The following is a 14,469-nucleotide window of genomic DNA, read 5'->3' on the forward strand; positions in this document are numbered from 1 at the left end:
CGTAAAAATAATTTATGGAGTTTGTGAACGCAATTTTTATTGAATTATCCGCATTACTCTTAGGCGGCTAATTGGAGGATATGTTTTATTGGGTTTATAAAAGGGGTATCAGTCTTTGGTTGCTCCACTGGACGTCTTGCTTCACTACACCTCCTCCATAGATCTAACGTTAGTTATGCTACTCAGTCAGACCGCAGGTCCCTATGCTAATGAGCAAAAAGGCCAGATTCATCCAAATCATCTCGTGGCTGAATCCTCCTCCTTGCAAAATCTTGTGATTCGTGAGATTTTCTTTTTCTAAGAATTTACCTGTTTGAACCTCAAGTTAAATGAAATATTATTGCACCATCAGATAGAGTAAATGTTATTCTTTCATATTGGTCATTTATTTTTTATACAATATTTTGATAAATAAGTAATATCTGGTCTGAAAATGTGCCTCAAAACTGAATTTTCTTCCTCTGTTTTCTTTTGCAAATTGTGCAAAACTTTTTATTTTGAGCCTCAATGATATATACATCACCATAAAGCTGAACTTCTGTACTTTCTCACTATGCCACTCTTAATATGTGGCACCTTTTAATCGGGTCAAGATCACACTTTTCCCACCAAGGTACAAGACGAGATTTCTGAAATTTTGTACTTGCATGAAATCCAGAGTTCTGATTGGCTGGATAAGGTTCACAGATAAACAGGCGCGGGTAATTTGAGGAGATTACCACATGGGAAGTGTGACCTTCCCATGAACCCAGGCATTGGAACCGTTGGAATTTGCCAGTGTGTGGTCTCTTTGACCAATCAGAGTGCAGCATTCTTGTTTTCAAGCTGCTTTATGTACTTGGCCAATGAAAAGTGTGATCTTGACCCGATTAAACCAATTCTTATTTTGAAACCTATACCATTTTAAAGCATACATATTCAGCTTTATCATGATCTAAAAATCATTTGGGCTCAAACAAAAATAAAGTGTGAAAATAACAGCTTTTTTCAGGTGAAAATAATTATTTTGTAGCATATTTTAGATCAAAATTTTAACCTACATTACAAAATCTTTAAATAAATTCAAACACATGACCTGAAAGAATGACTTCTTCTTTACACTGATACCAAAATCATGAAATTCGATGCACAATTAGAGCAGCAATGACCGAATGAAAAGAGCTGTTTTGGTCCGCATCAAACTCATTAAATATGCAAAACATCTCAAGTCATGAATATCACTTGGATGAAAGAAGCCACTTTCTTGGGACCTGCCGACTGACTGTACTGAAGTGTGTAGGAGGAAAGACCTAATAGTAAAAAAACAAATATTTAAACCTCCTCCATTCATACATATTTCAGCTGTCAAGTATGGGATTAAGGCTGATTTTTTTTTGTCTAGGATTTACAACATTCCCCTGGCCTGACAAGCCTTTAATAATAAATCAGATAAATCATACTAATTACCTTTGCCTTTAACACAAATACTGGAAAAATGCAGGGGCATTTTACATGAAAGGGTCTTCAGTAGAAGCGTTCTTGGTAAGAACATGATATTGCTCACTGTTTCACAAAACAATTTGGGAAATACAAAGAACGTTCCTTGGAAAGACACCTCTAGACATGTCCTACATGTAGATAGGCATGATATTCTTTGCACATCATCCATCACCAGCAGTATCTTGAGAAAATGTGTTTACCGCAAGCAACACACATACATGTATATTTACCTTTTCACTGTTTTTTTTTTGGTCATCCTATCACGCTGATGCCCTTGTTTTAGGAGGTAGGTCAGCGATGACACCAGGGTATTTCTTGTATAAGGATAGATGACCTAAAAGTGATGTCATCTTATCTTTCCTTTAATTTTTGAAGGGTTAAAATACCATGACCCAAAAAGACTTTGTGCTTTCCTTTATTTTTCTCCTTTTCTTCCTCTATTTCCCTCACATTTGGGGACCTTGCTCTGCCAAGCCCAGCTTCCTTAAGGTCTCCTCCTCTTTCAAGACAAAATTTGAACATGACCTCCTATAGATATTTTGTATTGATTGATGCACTTAAGAAAATGTTTTATGTGATGTACAAATGTTGTGAAAGAAGAAATAAACAAACCAACCAACCAACCATCCATTTTCCACTTTTGCCCCCAACCGGAAATATCATAAGGTGTGGTAATCACTCTAACCCCTAATTCTAGTGGCAACGTTTGGGCACTTGCATACCGAAGGGGAGCTGGGGGCCATGGACTCCCTAATATTTTCGAGAATATGAAAAAAAGCAAGAAAAGAAGAAAAAGGAAAGGAAAAAATGACGAAACATATTATTTTCTGACATGTTTAACATCATAACTACATGTTGGGGCCAAATGTTTACATACACCTAGTAGACAAACAGTGATCCTCAAATTTTCACACTTTCACTCATTCCTGCAAACAAATCATTTCATGGATGCAGGCAAGTGTGGTCTCTTCTAAATATTCCTGGTATATACTTGAAATAAAAACAATTGGAGACATATATATGGTTCATAATAGATATATTTCCAATTTATTGGAGGGTCAAAAGTTTACATACATCAGCCCTAATACTTTGTAGCACTGCCTCCATTCGTCTTCACATCTCTCAGTCGACGTGGACAACTAGACACTAGCTTCTTGCAGACCTCCCCTGGGATTTTCGACCACTCCTCTTGGCAGATGGCATACAATTGAGTCACATTCCTTGGTTTCCTTGACCGAACACGCTTTTTTAGTTCTGTCCATAGGTTCTCAATAGGGTTCAGGTCTGGACTCTGTGACGGCCACTCCATCACCCTCACTTTGGTCTTTTTCAGGCAGTCCGATACAACTTTTGATGAGTGTTTTGGGTCATTGTCATTGTGACTAAGATTGAGGTTCTTAGCAGACCTTTTCAGATTTTGCAGAAGAATTCTCAGGTGGTCCACTTTCTTCATGGTGCCGTCAATCTTCTGGAGTGAACCAGTACCACTTGGTGCAAAGCATCCCCACAACATGATGCTGCCACCGCCATGCTTTACAGTCGGCATTGTATTCTTGGATTGAAAGCTTCTCCTTGTTTACGCCACACATACCGTTGGTCGTTGTGCCCAAAGAGCTCAATCCTGGTTTCATCTGACCAAAGTACGTTTTGCAGAAGTTTTCATCTTAGCCCAGTTGTTCATTAGCATACTTCAGTCTGGCTTTACGGCGTCGGTCCTGGAGTAGAGGCTTCTTCCTCGCTCTGCAGCACCTCAGTCCATGATCATGGAGGACCTGCTTGATGGTAGAGGGGGATACTTTGCTTCCTGAAGCCTCCAGATCCTGGCAAATCTCTTTTTTGGTCATCCGTGGGTTAAGCTGAACTGTACGGACAAGTCTGCGTTCTGCTGTACGAGTGAGTTTTCGCCTTCTCCCTGATCTTGGTGGAGTCTGCACTGTCCTGAGAGTGTTATGCTTCCGTATTATGGTTTGCACAGAAGCACAAGGCTTGATTAGAGTCTTTGATATGACTCCTAAAGAGGAAACGTACTTGTGTAAATCAACAACGCGTTGCCTAAGGTCTTCGGTATATTGCTTTGACTTCCCCATGGTTCTAATGTTGCAGTGCTGATCAACACGGCATTGGTGGTAGCATTTATAGATACCAACACTGAATCACTGCAGGAACATCTGGTCAACAGTTTTTACCCTTAGTCTATTCAAACGACAAAAACCTATTCATCAGGTCAAATTCTAGCTTTGCATGGCAAGGATGGAATGTGAATCATGTTTCAAAGGCCCCAGGAAGAGGATTGCCTAATTATGCAGTCATTATTAATATGACATAATAGCATTATCGCATTCCTCAAATCATTAAAATAAAACCAAGTCCACCTGAAAGCCATGGCACCTCTTTTTAAAAGCATTTTATAACTACAACAGTGAACTGTATGTAAACTTTTGACCCATTGATTTTTCAGAAATATAGATATTATAAACCATGATATATATATCTGAGTATTTTATTTGAAATATACACCATGGGCATAAAGTAGTTGGACAATTCTTCTGATCTAATTACCAACAAGTGGAACGCCTCTGGCAGTCTCGCCTGCATTACACAATTTAATATAGCAGCAGTGCTAACTTTGAAAACTACTATAAAATAATCATTCACACAAACATCATTCATATAATGACATAATACCACGTTCATTGACCATAAATGACATTTGAACGGAGACTTAAGACTGTCAACTACACCCATGTCCACATTTCATTCACTCTATCCATAAACTTTCAAAGTTATGATGGCACTTCAACAATTACCCCAACATGGCCTAAGTTTATTGACCTTAACTGACCTTTGACTTGGTTTTGTGACCTGAAACTCACAGGGGATGTTCAGTGATGCTTGATTACTCTTATATCCCAAGTTTTATGAACTAGATCCATAAACTTCAGAGTTAGGATGGTAATTCAACAAATACCCCCAACACGGCCAAAGTTCATTGACCTTTAATGACCTTTGACCATGGTCATGTGACCTGAAACTCGTACAGGATGTTCAGTGATACTTGATTACTCTTATGTCCAAGTTTTATGAACTAGATCCATAAACTTTCAGAGTTAGGATGGTAATTTAACATATACCCCCAACACGGCCAAAGTTTATTGACCTTAAATGACCATTGACCATGGTCATGTGACCTGAAATTCGCACAGGATATTCAGTGGTACTTGATTAACCTAATGTCCAAGTTTCATGAACTAAATCCATAAATTTTTAAAGTTATGATGGTAATTCAACAAATATCCCCAACTTGGCCAAAGTTCATTGACCCTAAATGACCTTTGACCTTGGTCATGTGACCTGAAACTCAGGCAGGATGTTCACTAATACTTGATTAACCTTATGTATAAGTTTCATGGACTAGATCCATAAATTTTCAAAGTTATGATAGTAATTCAACAAATACCCCCAACTTGACCAAAGTTCATTGACCCTAAATGACCTTTGACCTTGGTCACGTGACCTGAAACTCGAGCAGGATGTTCACTTATACTTGATTAACCTTATGCCCAAGTTTCATGAACTAGGTCCATATACTTTCTAAGTTATGATGTCATTTCAAAAACTTAACCTTCGGTTAAGATTTTGAAAATAATTTTCCCAACATGGTCTAAGTTCATTGACCCTAAATGACCTTTGACCTTGGTCATGTGACCTGAAACTAGGGCAGGATGTTCATTAATACTTGATTAACCTTATGTTCAAGTTTCATGAACTAGGTCCATATACTTTCTAAGTTATGATGTCATTTCAAAAACTTAACCTTAGGTTAAGATTTGATGTTGACGCCGCCGCCGTCGCCGTCGGAAAAGCGGCGCCTATAGTCTCGCTCTGCTATGCAGGCGAGACAATAAAACTGGTTGAGTGACAAGAACTGATGAAAAAATGAGAAATTTTTTTTTTTCAAAACGTGTATGTAAACTTCTGGCCCAAACATGTATACAAATTATATCAAGTTATGAATATTATGACCAATGACAATGTTTACTATGTTTGTCATTTTTATCATTGTTTTTGTAAACAATATTTTTCCATTGCCAAAGGATATTGATGTCACACTTGTTTTATTATTATAATGCTTGCCTTGCTACTTTACCAATTAGATATGTTTGACTTTGTAGTTTGTAGAGCTCTGTTTGTTGTATATTGCTTTTCCTCAGAGGTACTTGTCATGCAAAGGTAAGTTCATATTCAAGTCTTCTTAAAAGGATCGTTTCACTTTGTGAGCAGCTGATTTAAAGAATCCTCAAACTAAGATGAAACGTGTGTATGAGTTATGTGCTGTAGTACAGATTCGCTACATGGTACACGTAGTAATTTAAACCAACCTCATTCATTTTCAAACTACGGACTACATCTCTAAAGTTTTATGTAAATATGATACTTTGAAACTTTGGACTGGTATTTTTACAGAATAAGCCTTAGGTTTAGCCCATTTCCAAGAACCAAAATGAGCATTTTTAATATCAGAACAAAGTAAAATGATCACTTTAAGTTTCCTTATTTAACTGGGGGGGGGGGGTCAATTTGAGCTCCCCCTCATCGAATTTTGTCACTACGCCACCGTACGAAATTTTTTACATGCCACACAGTGACTTTTTAATTTCAAGTCTTGCGCATCTTTTGAGACCAAATATGTGATGCCCGGGTACACAGTTCCAAAATAACACAACTAAGCCTGAGTCGAATCGATTTTAAAATCGGTGTTCGATCGATGTCGAGCGCTGGTGCAGATTTTGCAAAATCGGTGCATCGAAAAAAAAAAAAGGGTCAGCCGGCCGATTCGTTTGGTTCACACAAATGACACAATCATCAAAATAAACAGTAATGTCCAACTTGACTACTACTTACTTGATTTATATTCCCCCAAAAAGAAACCGATTGTGCAATTATGATGCCTATTCACCATTAATATGAAGTTTATTTCGATGATTTCGATCATAGTTCGAGTCTTACTCGTCTGCTCGTGCTGAGATAATTTATGCACGATGAATTCATGAATGGAAGTCATCGCCATCGATCGTGCATGCGCAGTACTGTGCTTTAATCAAACCAGAAAATTGCCGAGAAATTTACGCGATCAACATAAAATATACCTTGCATTCATGAACAATATATTGACCATAGAATAATATTTAATCGTAATATTTAACAATAATTTGCATATGATAATCATTAATATGCATTTAGAGCTTGATGTGAAACGTTTGTATTTCGTTTCAATTTTCAATGACGGACATCACATGACGATCGACTTGAGTGAGTGCACTTGTCTACAAAAAATTTATCACGTCAGGATTGATTCTCAAACATTGTCAACATGCAGAAACTATTTTCAAGATCGTAATATCACCATATAATAACATTTTACATGACAAAACAGAGAAAATTGCGTTTTATATTTTTTTTCCATCAATTTGAAGCTAGTTTGTGCCCAACTTTGGGCTCTGATTTCACGAATGGAAAATATGTCATACGTCATCGAACGCGCATGCGCATTGTGCTTCTTTTCTCGGAGACGTCTTGATGGAATAAAAGTAAAAATGACAGTTTTAATACTTCCATATGAACATAACATACTTTGCTGACATCGTCAATATTTTTAGTATGGCCATAAAATCTTATTAAATCGTAATTATTTAACATCCAATAATAATTTATATGAATTCAGAGCTCGATCCGAGACATTCGTATTTATTTCGATCGCATGCTCTTGAGTCTACAATAAAAAAAATGAATTGTCATATCAGGATTAATTCTCGAACATCGTCATAACTCATATTCCACAATCTTTCCTCACAATCGTTGTATCAGCATTAAATACCAACTCAAATGACCATCCAGAGAAAATTACGTATATTATTTATTCTCATCAATTTGGAGCTCATTTTGGATCCAACTACACAATCTCAGGCAAGTTATAGTGCTCTCCGCTGGGTGCACCTGTTTGCTGGCTGGCAAGCACGCCTGTCGTTTCGGGAGAGTGTACGGTACGGGGGTGTCGGACGGGGCGGCTAGGTGTGTGGGAGTCTGGCCTGCGAATGCTAGTTGACCGAAAATCGTTCGGATCGACTCTGCGTGATTCATGTCTTTTATATTGTTTCATTTTAAACTTATGTGTTGTCATCTGAAAATATCATTGTTGAAGATATTTTGATAAGAAGTCTGCTTTGGTCCCCAGCCTTTTTTTGTTTTTTTATGGTCATGGAAAATACAAACGAACTTTGCTCCGTCGTCAGTGCTAGTGCAGTGCGTGCATAGCGCATCGCGGCCGGAGCAAAATAAAATTGACTCGATTTTCTCCGCCTTCAACATTCGATGCATCGATGTTCGATCGAATTAAAGCTGTTGAACACCGGTTTTCAAAATAATCGATATGACTCAGGCTTAAACACAACATTTTGTAAGTGCATGTCCGACCCAAGATTGCTCAAACACATGATCCTGTGTTTGTATGTAAAGTCAATGCAATTCTTATTTTGAACCAAAAAATCATAAGTACATTATCATTTTTACTTTTGTTGGTTTGAATGATTTATTTTATGCTATTTATGATCGCAAAAAGCAGGGCTGCCAACTCTCACGCAATCTGCGTGAGTCTCACACAATTCACCCGATTCTCACGCTGATCATAGGAATTCTCATGCTGAACCCCGAAAATAGAGAGAAAAAAGATTATTAGCCTATATCGGATATTCAATAACATTATAACCTGGCCAGACAAAAGTTTCAAAGTTTTTAACCACACAAGCGCAAAGCTAAACCATCAATGCAAATTGGTTTTGGTTTGCCGCGCAAAGACAAGATATTGAGTTGCGATTGGCTTGAAGTGGGGTTTTTGTGCGAGTGTCAATGCAATGCCATGCCACGGCGATAGCCCGCCGGCACAGCGCTCTGAATACATGACAGCCCCACATATGCATTTGTGTGTGTGTTGGTACACTTGGTTTCTTTCGTAGCTTTATTTTAATTAAGCCCCCCAAAAAATGATAATTTATTTATGATTATAGTTTTAGCTTTCTTCCTCTTTTTTCTTTCTATCTTTCTTTGTTTCTTCCCTCTCTTCTTTCATTTTTTTGTTACTGTCTTTCTTTTTTAATTTTCCTTTTTTTTTTCTTTCTCTTTCGGTCTTTCTGTCCTTATATTTTTCTATATTTCTTTTTCTCTTTCCTTTTCTTTCCTTCTTTTTTTATTTCTTTCTTTCTTTAATTCTTGAGTCCATCCATCCTGTAGTTATCTTTCTTTCTTTCTTTCTTTTTTTCTTCTTTCTTTCTTTCCTTCCTTCCTTCTTTTTACCCTATCCTTCATTCTTTGTTTCTTTCTTTGTTCTTTCTTCCTTCCATCCATCCTTTCTTTACCCTTTCTTGTTTTTTATTTCTTCCTTCCTCCAGCCTTTTCTCTCTTTCTTTCATTCCGGGCCGGCGGGCTATCGCCATGGCATGGCATTACCACTCGCACAAAAACCCTGCTTCAAGCCAATCGCAACTCAATATCTTGTCTTTGCGTGGCAAACCGAAACCAATTTGCATTGATGGTTTAGCTTTGCGCTTGTGTGGTTAAAAACTTTGAAACTTTTGCCTGGCCGGGTTATGTTATTGAATATCCGATATAGGCTAATAAACTTTTTTCTCTCTCTATTTTCGGGGTTCAGCGTGAGAGAGTGAGAATCGGACGAATTGTGTGAGACTCACGCAGATTACGTGAGAGTTGGCAGCCCTGTCATGTGACCTAAGACTTGTCAGTGATACTTGATTACCCCTATATCCATATTCTATTAACTATATCTATACACTTTGAAAGTTATAATGGTAATTAAAAAAATACCCCCTACATGGCCAAAGTTCATTGACCCTAAATGACTTTTGACCTTGGTAATGTGGCCTGAAACTTGCACAGGATGTTCAGTGATACTTGATTACTCAATTATGTCCAAGTTTCATGAATCAGATCCATATTAAAACTTTCAGTTATGATGGAAATTCAACAAATACCCCCAACTTGGTCAAAGTTCATTGACCTTAAATGACCTTTGACCTTGGTCATGTGACTCGAAACTGAGGCAGGATGTTCAGTAATACTTGTTTACCCTTATGGCCAAGTTTTATCAACTAGGTCCATATACTTTCAAAGTTATGAAGAAATTTCAAAAACTAAACCATAGGTTAAGATTTTGATGTTGATTCCCCAACATGGTCTAAGTTCATTGACCCTAAATGACCTTTGACCTTGGTCATGTGACCTGAAACTCAGGCAGGATGTTCAGTAATACTTGATTAACCTTATCTCCAAGTTTCATGAACTAGGTCCATATACTTTCTAAGTTATGCTGTCATCTCAACAAGTGGAACGCCTCTGGCAGTCTCGCCTGCATTACGCAATTTAATATAGCAGCAGTGCTAACTTTGAAAACTACTATAAAATAATCATTCACAAAAACATCATTCATATGACATAATACCACGTTCATTGACCATAAATGACATTTGAACGGAGACTTAAGACTGTCAACTACACCCATGTCCACATTTCATTCACTCTATCCATAAACTTTCAAAGTTATGATGGCACTTCAACAATTACCCCAACATGGCCAAAGTTCATTGACCTTTAATGACCTTTGACCATGGTCATGTGACCTGAAACTCGTACAGGATGTTCAGTGATACTTGATTACTCTTATGTCCAAGTTTTATGAACTAGATCCATAAACTTTCAGAGCTAGGATGGTAATTTAACATATACCCCCAACACGGCCAAAGTTTATTGACCTTAAATGACCATTGACCATGGTCATGTGACCTGAAACTCGCACAGGATATTCAGTGGTACTTGATTAACCTAATGTCCAAGTTTCATGAACTAAATCCATAAATTTTCAAAGTTATGATGGTAATTCAACAAATACCCCCAACTTGGCCAAAGTTCATTGACCCTAAATGACCTTTGACCTTGGTCATGTGACCTGAAACTCAGGCAGGATGTTCACTAATACTTGATTAACCTTATGTCCAAGTTTCATGGACTAGATCCATAAATTTACAAAGTTATGATAGTAATTCCACAAATACCCCCAACTTGACCAAAGTTCATTGACCCTAAATGACCTTTGACCTTGGTCACGTGACCTGAAACTCGAGCAGGATGTTCACTAATAATTGATTAACCTTATGCCCAAGTTTCATTAACTAGGTCCATATACTTTCTAAGTTATGATGTCATTTCAAAAACTTAACCTTCGGTTAAGATTTTGAAAATAATTTTCCCAACATGGTCTAAGTTCATTGACCCTAAATGACCTTTGACCTTGGTCATGTGACCTGAAACTCAGGCAGGATATTCAGTAATACTTGATTAACCTTATGTCAAAGTTTCATGAACTAGGTCCATAGACTTTCTAAGTTATGATGTCATTTCAAAAACTTAACCTTAGGTTAAGATTTGATGTTGACGCCGCCGCCGCCGTCGGAAAAGCGGCGCTTATAGTCTCGCTCTGCTATGCAGGCGAGACAAAAACTTGACCTTCGGTTAAGATTTGATGTTGACGCCGCCGTCGGAAAAGCGACACCTATATAATAGTCTCACTCTGCTATGCAGGTGAGACAAAAACAAAACAAAGGAAGAAAATTCTGTACTTACCCCATATGTGGGGTAAGTTGGAACATGGTATAGGGTAAGTTGGAACACTGCATGGTCAATTAAGAATTATACTAAAACTTCTTACAACTGTAATATTGTATGGTTTCAGCCTATTTGTTTTATTTTTTTCAAGTTCAAAATATTAAAGGTGTATGGCCATGCGTTTTGAGTTGGGCCCATTTCCGTTACAACTCAAATTTTCTTCCAAAATCGCATCGTTTCATACAATTGCATTTATTTCTTATGTTTGACATCCTATACCCATAAAAGTATATATACATTCTGAAAGGAAATTGTCTGAGGAATTCAAAAATGCAATCAGAAAAGGCATAGGGTAATGTCATAAAAAGTTAAAGGTCAAAATATGTGGAAAACTGTGAAAAAATATATACTTCCCAATAAATGTTAGAATCAGATAAACTGTACACCCTATAGGAAAATAACATGCATATTTCAACTCTCTAGAGTGAGACCTTTCCAATGATATATAACTTGTTAGGGATAAATCTTACCAAAATAATCACAATTTTTCGGGTAAATATCTAACAATGCTTGATTTACCCCAAATATATTATGTAGTCTTGCCTTTAGTTGCTTAAATACACTTGCAAACACTAACCAGTATATTATAATATATTTACTGTGGTTATCATGAATAAAAAATGATTTCATTTGACTCAAATCGTGGGATTTGTCATCTCTTGGCTCAAAGACCGGTGGAGCAAAGGTTGACAACTGAGAGTCAGGTTTAACATAAATATAGGAAAAATATGAATGCACAATGAAAATTTCTTTAGCTGCTTTTAGCTTATTTAAACTTAGTGTGAACAAAAACAACTAACATGTTATAAATAACTTCATACATCCGGCAAAAATACTTTGTTATTTTATAGTGTTATATTTTAAATATATCCTCTTGCTCGACATTCTGGAGGAAATGGTCTCTTGGTACTGGGTTGAATGTCAATGCTGTCATGTACATGTGCGATTCTTGTCAGCGCATGGGGGCGCTTTTGCGTAATAAAGAAGTCTCAAGGTAATATTGTCTCTATTTCTTTTTTTTCTGTTTCATATTGTTGATGGAGTTGTTGTGATAGTCCTATCAGGAAGGGTATTTTCTTAAGCTCCCCCCCCCTGATATGACAATGCAAAAAACACATTTTATGGGTACAATTGCCTCTGTTTAGTGTAATCTTTGTACCAGTTTCGTTCTCAAGTACTTTTTTGATAATTTGGAAAAATATTCTCTGAACACTTTTGTGCCAGCCAAATATGTGTAATCTACTGATTCATAGATGCAGTGTGATGTAACATTAAGAAATAAAGAGTAAATAGCATCAGATGAGGGCTTTATTGCTTCAAACAAGTTTTCAGCAATCAAAATTGCATAAAAGGTGTACTGGCTATTTGTTTTGTTACCAGAATAATCTGAAGATTCGGACACATCAAAGTCATCACTGTCAGTCTACACTGTCAAAAATTGAAACCATGAGGTCATAATTAACAATAGATTGATTTATCTCTTAAGTCTTTAATTAGTTTGTGCTTTTCCTTTTGAAATTTTTACAGCTTCTAAATTTTTATTAAGGGTGTAAACCTACAACTATATTTTATCTCTCCTCATTTTCTATACATTAGACAGCCACAATTTCAATCGTGTTGATTTCTTGATTTACATCAATTAATTATACTAATTAGCTTAATTAGTTATCCTTTAAACTTAAAAGTTCAAATTTGACCCACTTATGATTGAAGAATAAGCCAGTGAGCCCCAAAACTATTCCATATTTAGGTACTGTGATGTTACATATTTAGTTTCTTAATGAAATAAAAATTTATGCTCCCCTCGTCTACCACCATGCAAAAATGGCCAATTGATGTTACATAATCGCTAATTACTGGTAATTGAAGTAATCTCAGTTATTTCTTTTTCTTTCAAGTAATTGGTATCAAGATTCCCTTTGATGTGATACCAAATATACCCATGTAGCACATGTATTTCAAGTATTATAACATTAATCATATCTGTGCTTGTCACGCAAATGTAACGATACCACCTATTTGCGGGCCCAACATATAACGCATGGCCGTATATTATGATTTGATGATCTTTATGTTTTCTATTATACAGCCACTCACGCAAGCCAACTGTGTAGTAGAATTCATCGTATTTTTGTGCGTTTGATTTTACATGCAATTAAGTGTATCAGCAATTTCATGTACTTCTGCATCAAATTTACATGACAAAAATTAATTATTTATATTTTTAACTTATTAATTATGCAAATAAGCATATGAAATCTGCCCTAAATTTTTTTTGTATGTTTTTGCCTTTAACTCAATTTATTTAGCTAGTAGAATACTAATTTTTGGTGGGAGTATCAATTTTTACGTTTATAACAAATATCTACGAAAAAATTGCAAAAAATATATTTTCTTATGTATTTCTTTGTTTTTTCAAACCTTTGTTTTTTATTGTTTTTTCCAATGAACTTTGTTGAGGACCCTTTTGCGATCATAAATTGCATAAAATAAATCAATTCGAACCAACAAAAGTAATAATAATCATACATTTATGATTTTTGGTTGAAACACAATTTGCATTGACCTTGTACATGGAATCATGTTTTTGAGCAATTTTTGGTCCGACATGCACGTACAAAATGTTGCGTAATTTCGAAATCGGGCACCTGGGCATCGCAAATTTGGTCTCAAATGATGAGCAAAAAATTTTGCACGATGGCATAGTGACAAAATTTGACAAGGGGGGCTCAAATTGACCCCCCCCCCCCCAGTTTTATAAGGGTTAATATTGCATTAGGGGCCTACAATATTTAGGCCTTAAATGCACACTCAGACCTACAGTACATGTACAGTAACTGAGAAACAAAACAAGCATGGCTCATTGGCTGACAATACATGTTCAGAAGAGTGTGAAATACTGTATTCATTTTTTTTTATATCCAATTCATAATTATGTTTGGGGTAGCCCATTCAATTTTGTTCCACCTAACCCCAGAGACCCATTTGACATTTATAAATATAAGCTTACAGCACAAAAAAGGGACTTCACCATCATTGCATATTAATAACTTTATTTTGTAGCTTTCTACAAGTGTCTATTATACCCCCAAACTGGCCAACTTGATCTATAAACTTCTCTAAGATAATAAAACATTTCTGAAAGAGAAAAAAATACTCAGAAGGTGAAAAGACAAAACAAAACTTTCTAACTTCACCAGGCTTGTTGCACATGTGTTGTCTGTAATATGGTGGATGGCTGTTAATGGCAATAAATTGAGA

At 36.4% G+C, this 14,469-nt stretch overlaps 1 protein-coding gene across 1 annotated transcript; it reads right to left on the reverse strand.

Moving 5' to 3' along the window:
- Window positions 1-3,143: 3,143 nt before the first annotated feature.
- LOC135153428 (uncharacterized) lies at window positions 3,144-3,566 on the reverse strand. The gene has a single exon (XM_064095974.1). It carries the CDS (start codon window positions 3,564-3,566, stop codon window positions 3,144-3,146), a length of 423 nt encoding a protein of 140 aa, XP_063952044.1.
- Between the last annotated feature and the right edge of the window lie 10,903 nt (window positions 3,567-14,469).

Source organism: Lytechinus pictus, chromosome 3 (genome assembly GCF_037042905.1).
Source record: "Lytechinus pictus isolate F3 Inbred chromosome 3, Lp3.0, whole genome shotgun sequence".
NCBI lineage: Eukaryota > Metazoa > Echinodermata > Echinoidea > Temnopleuroida > Toxopneustidae > Lytechinus > Lytechinus pictus.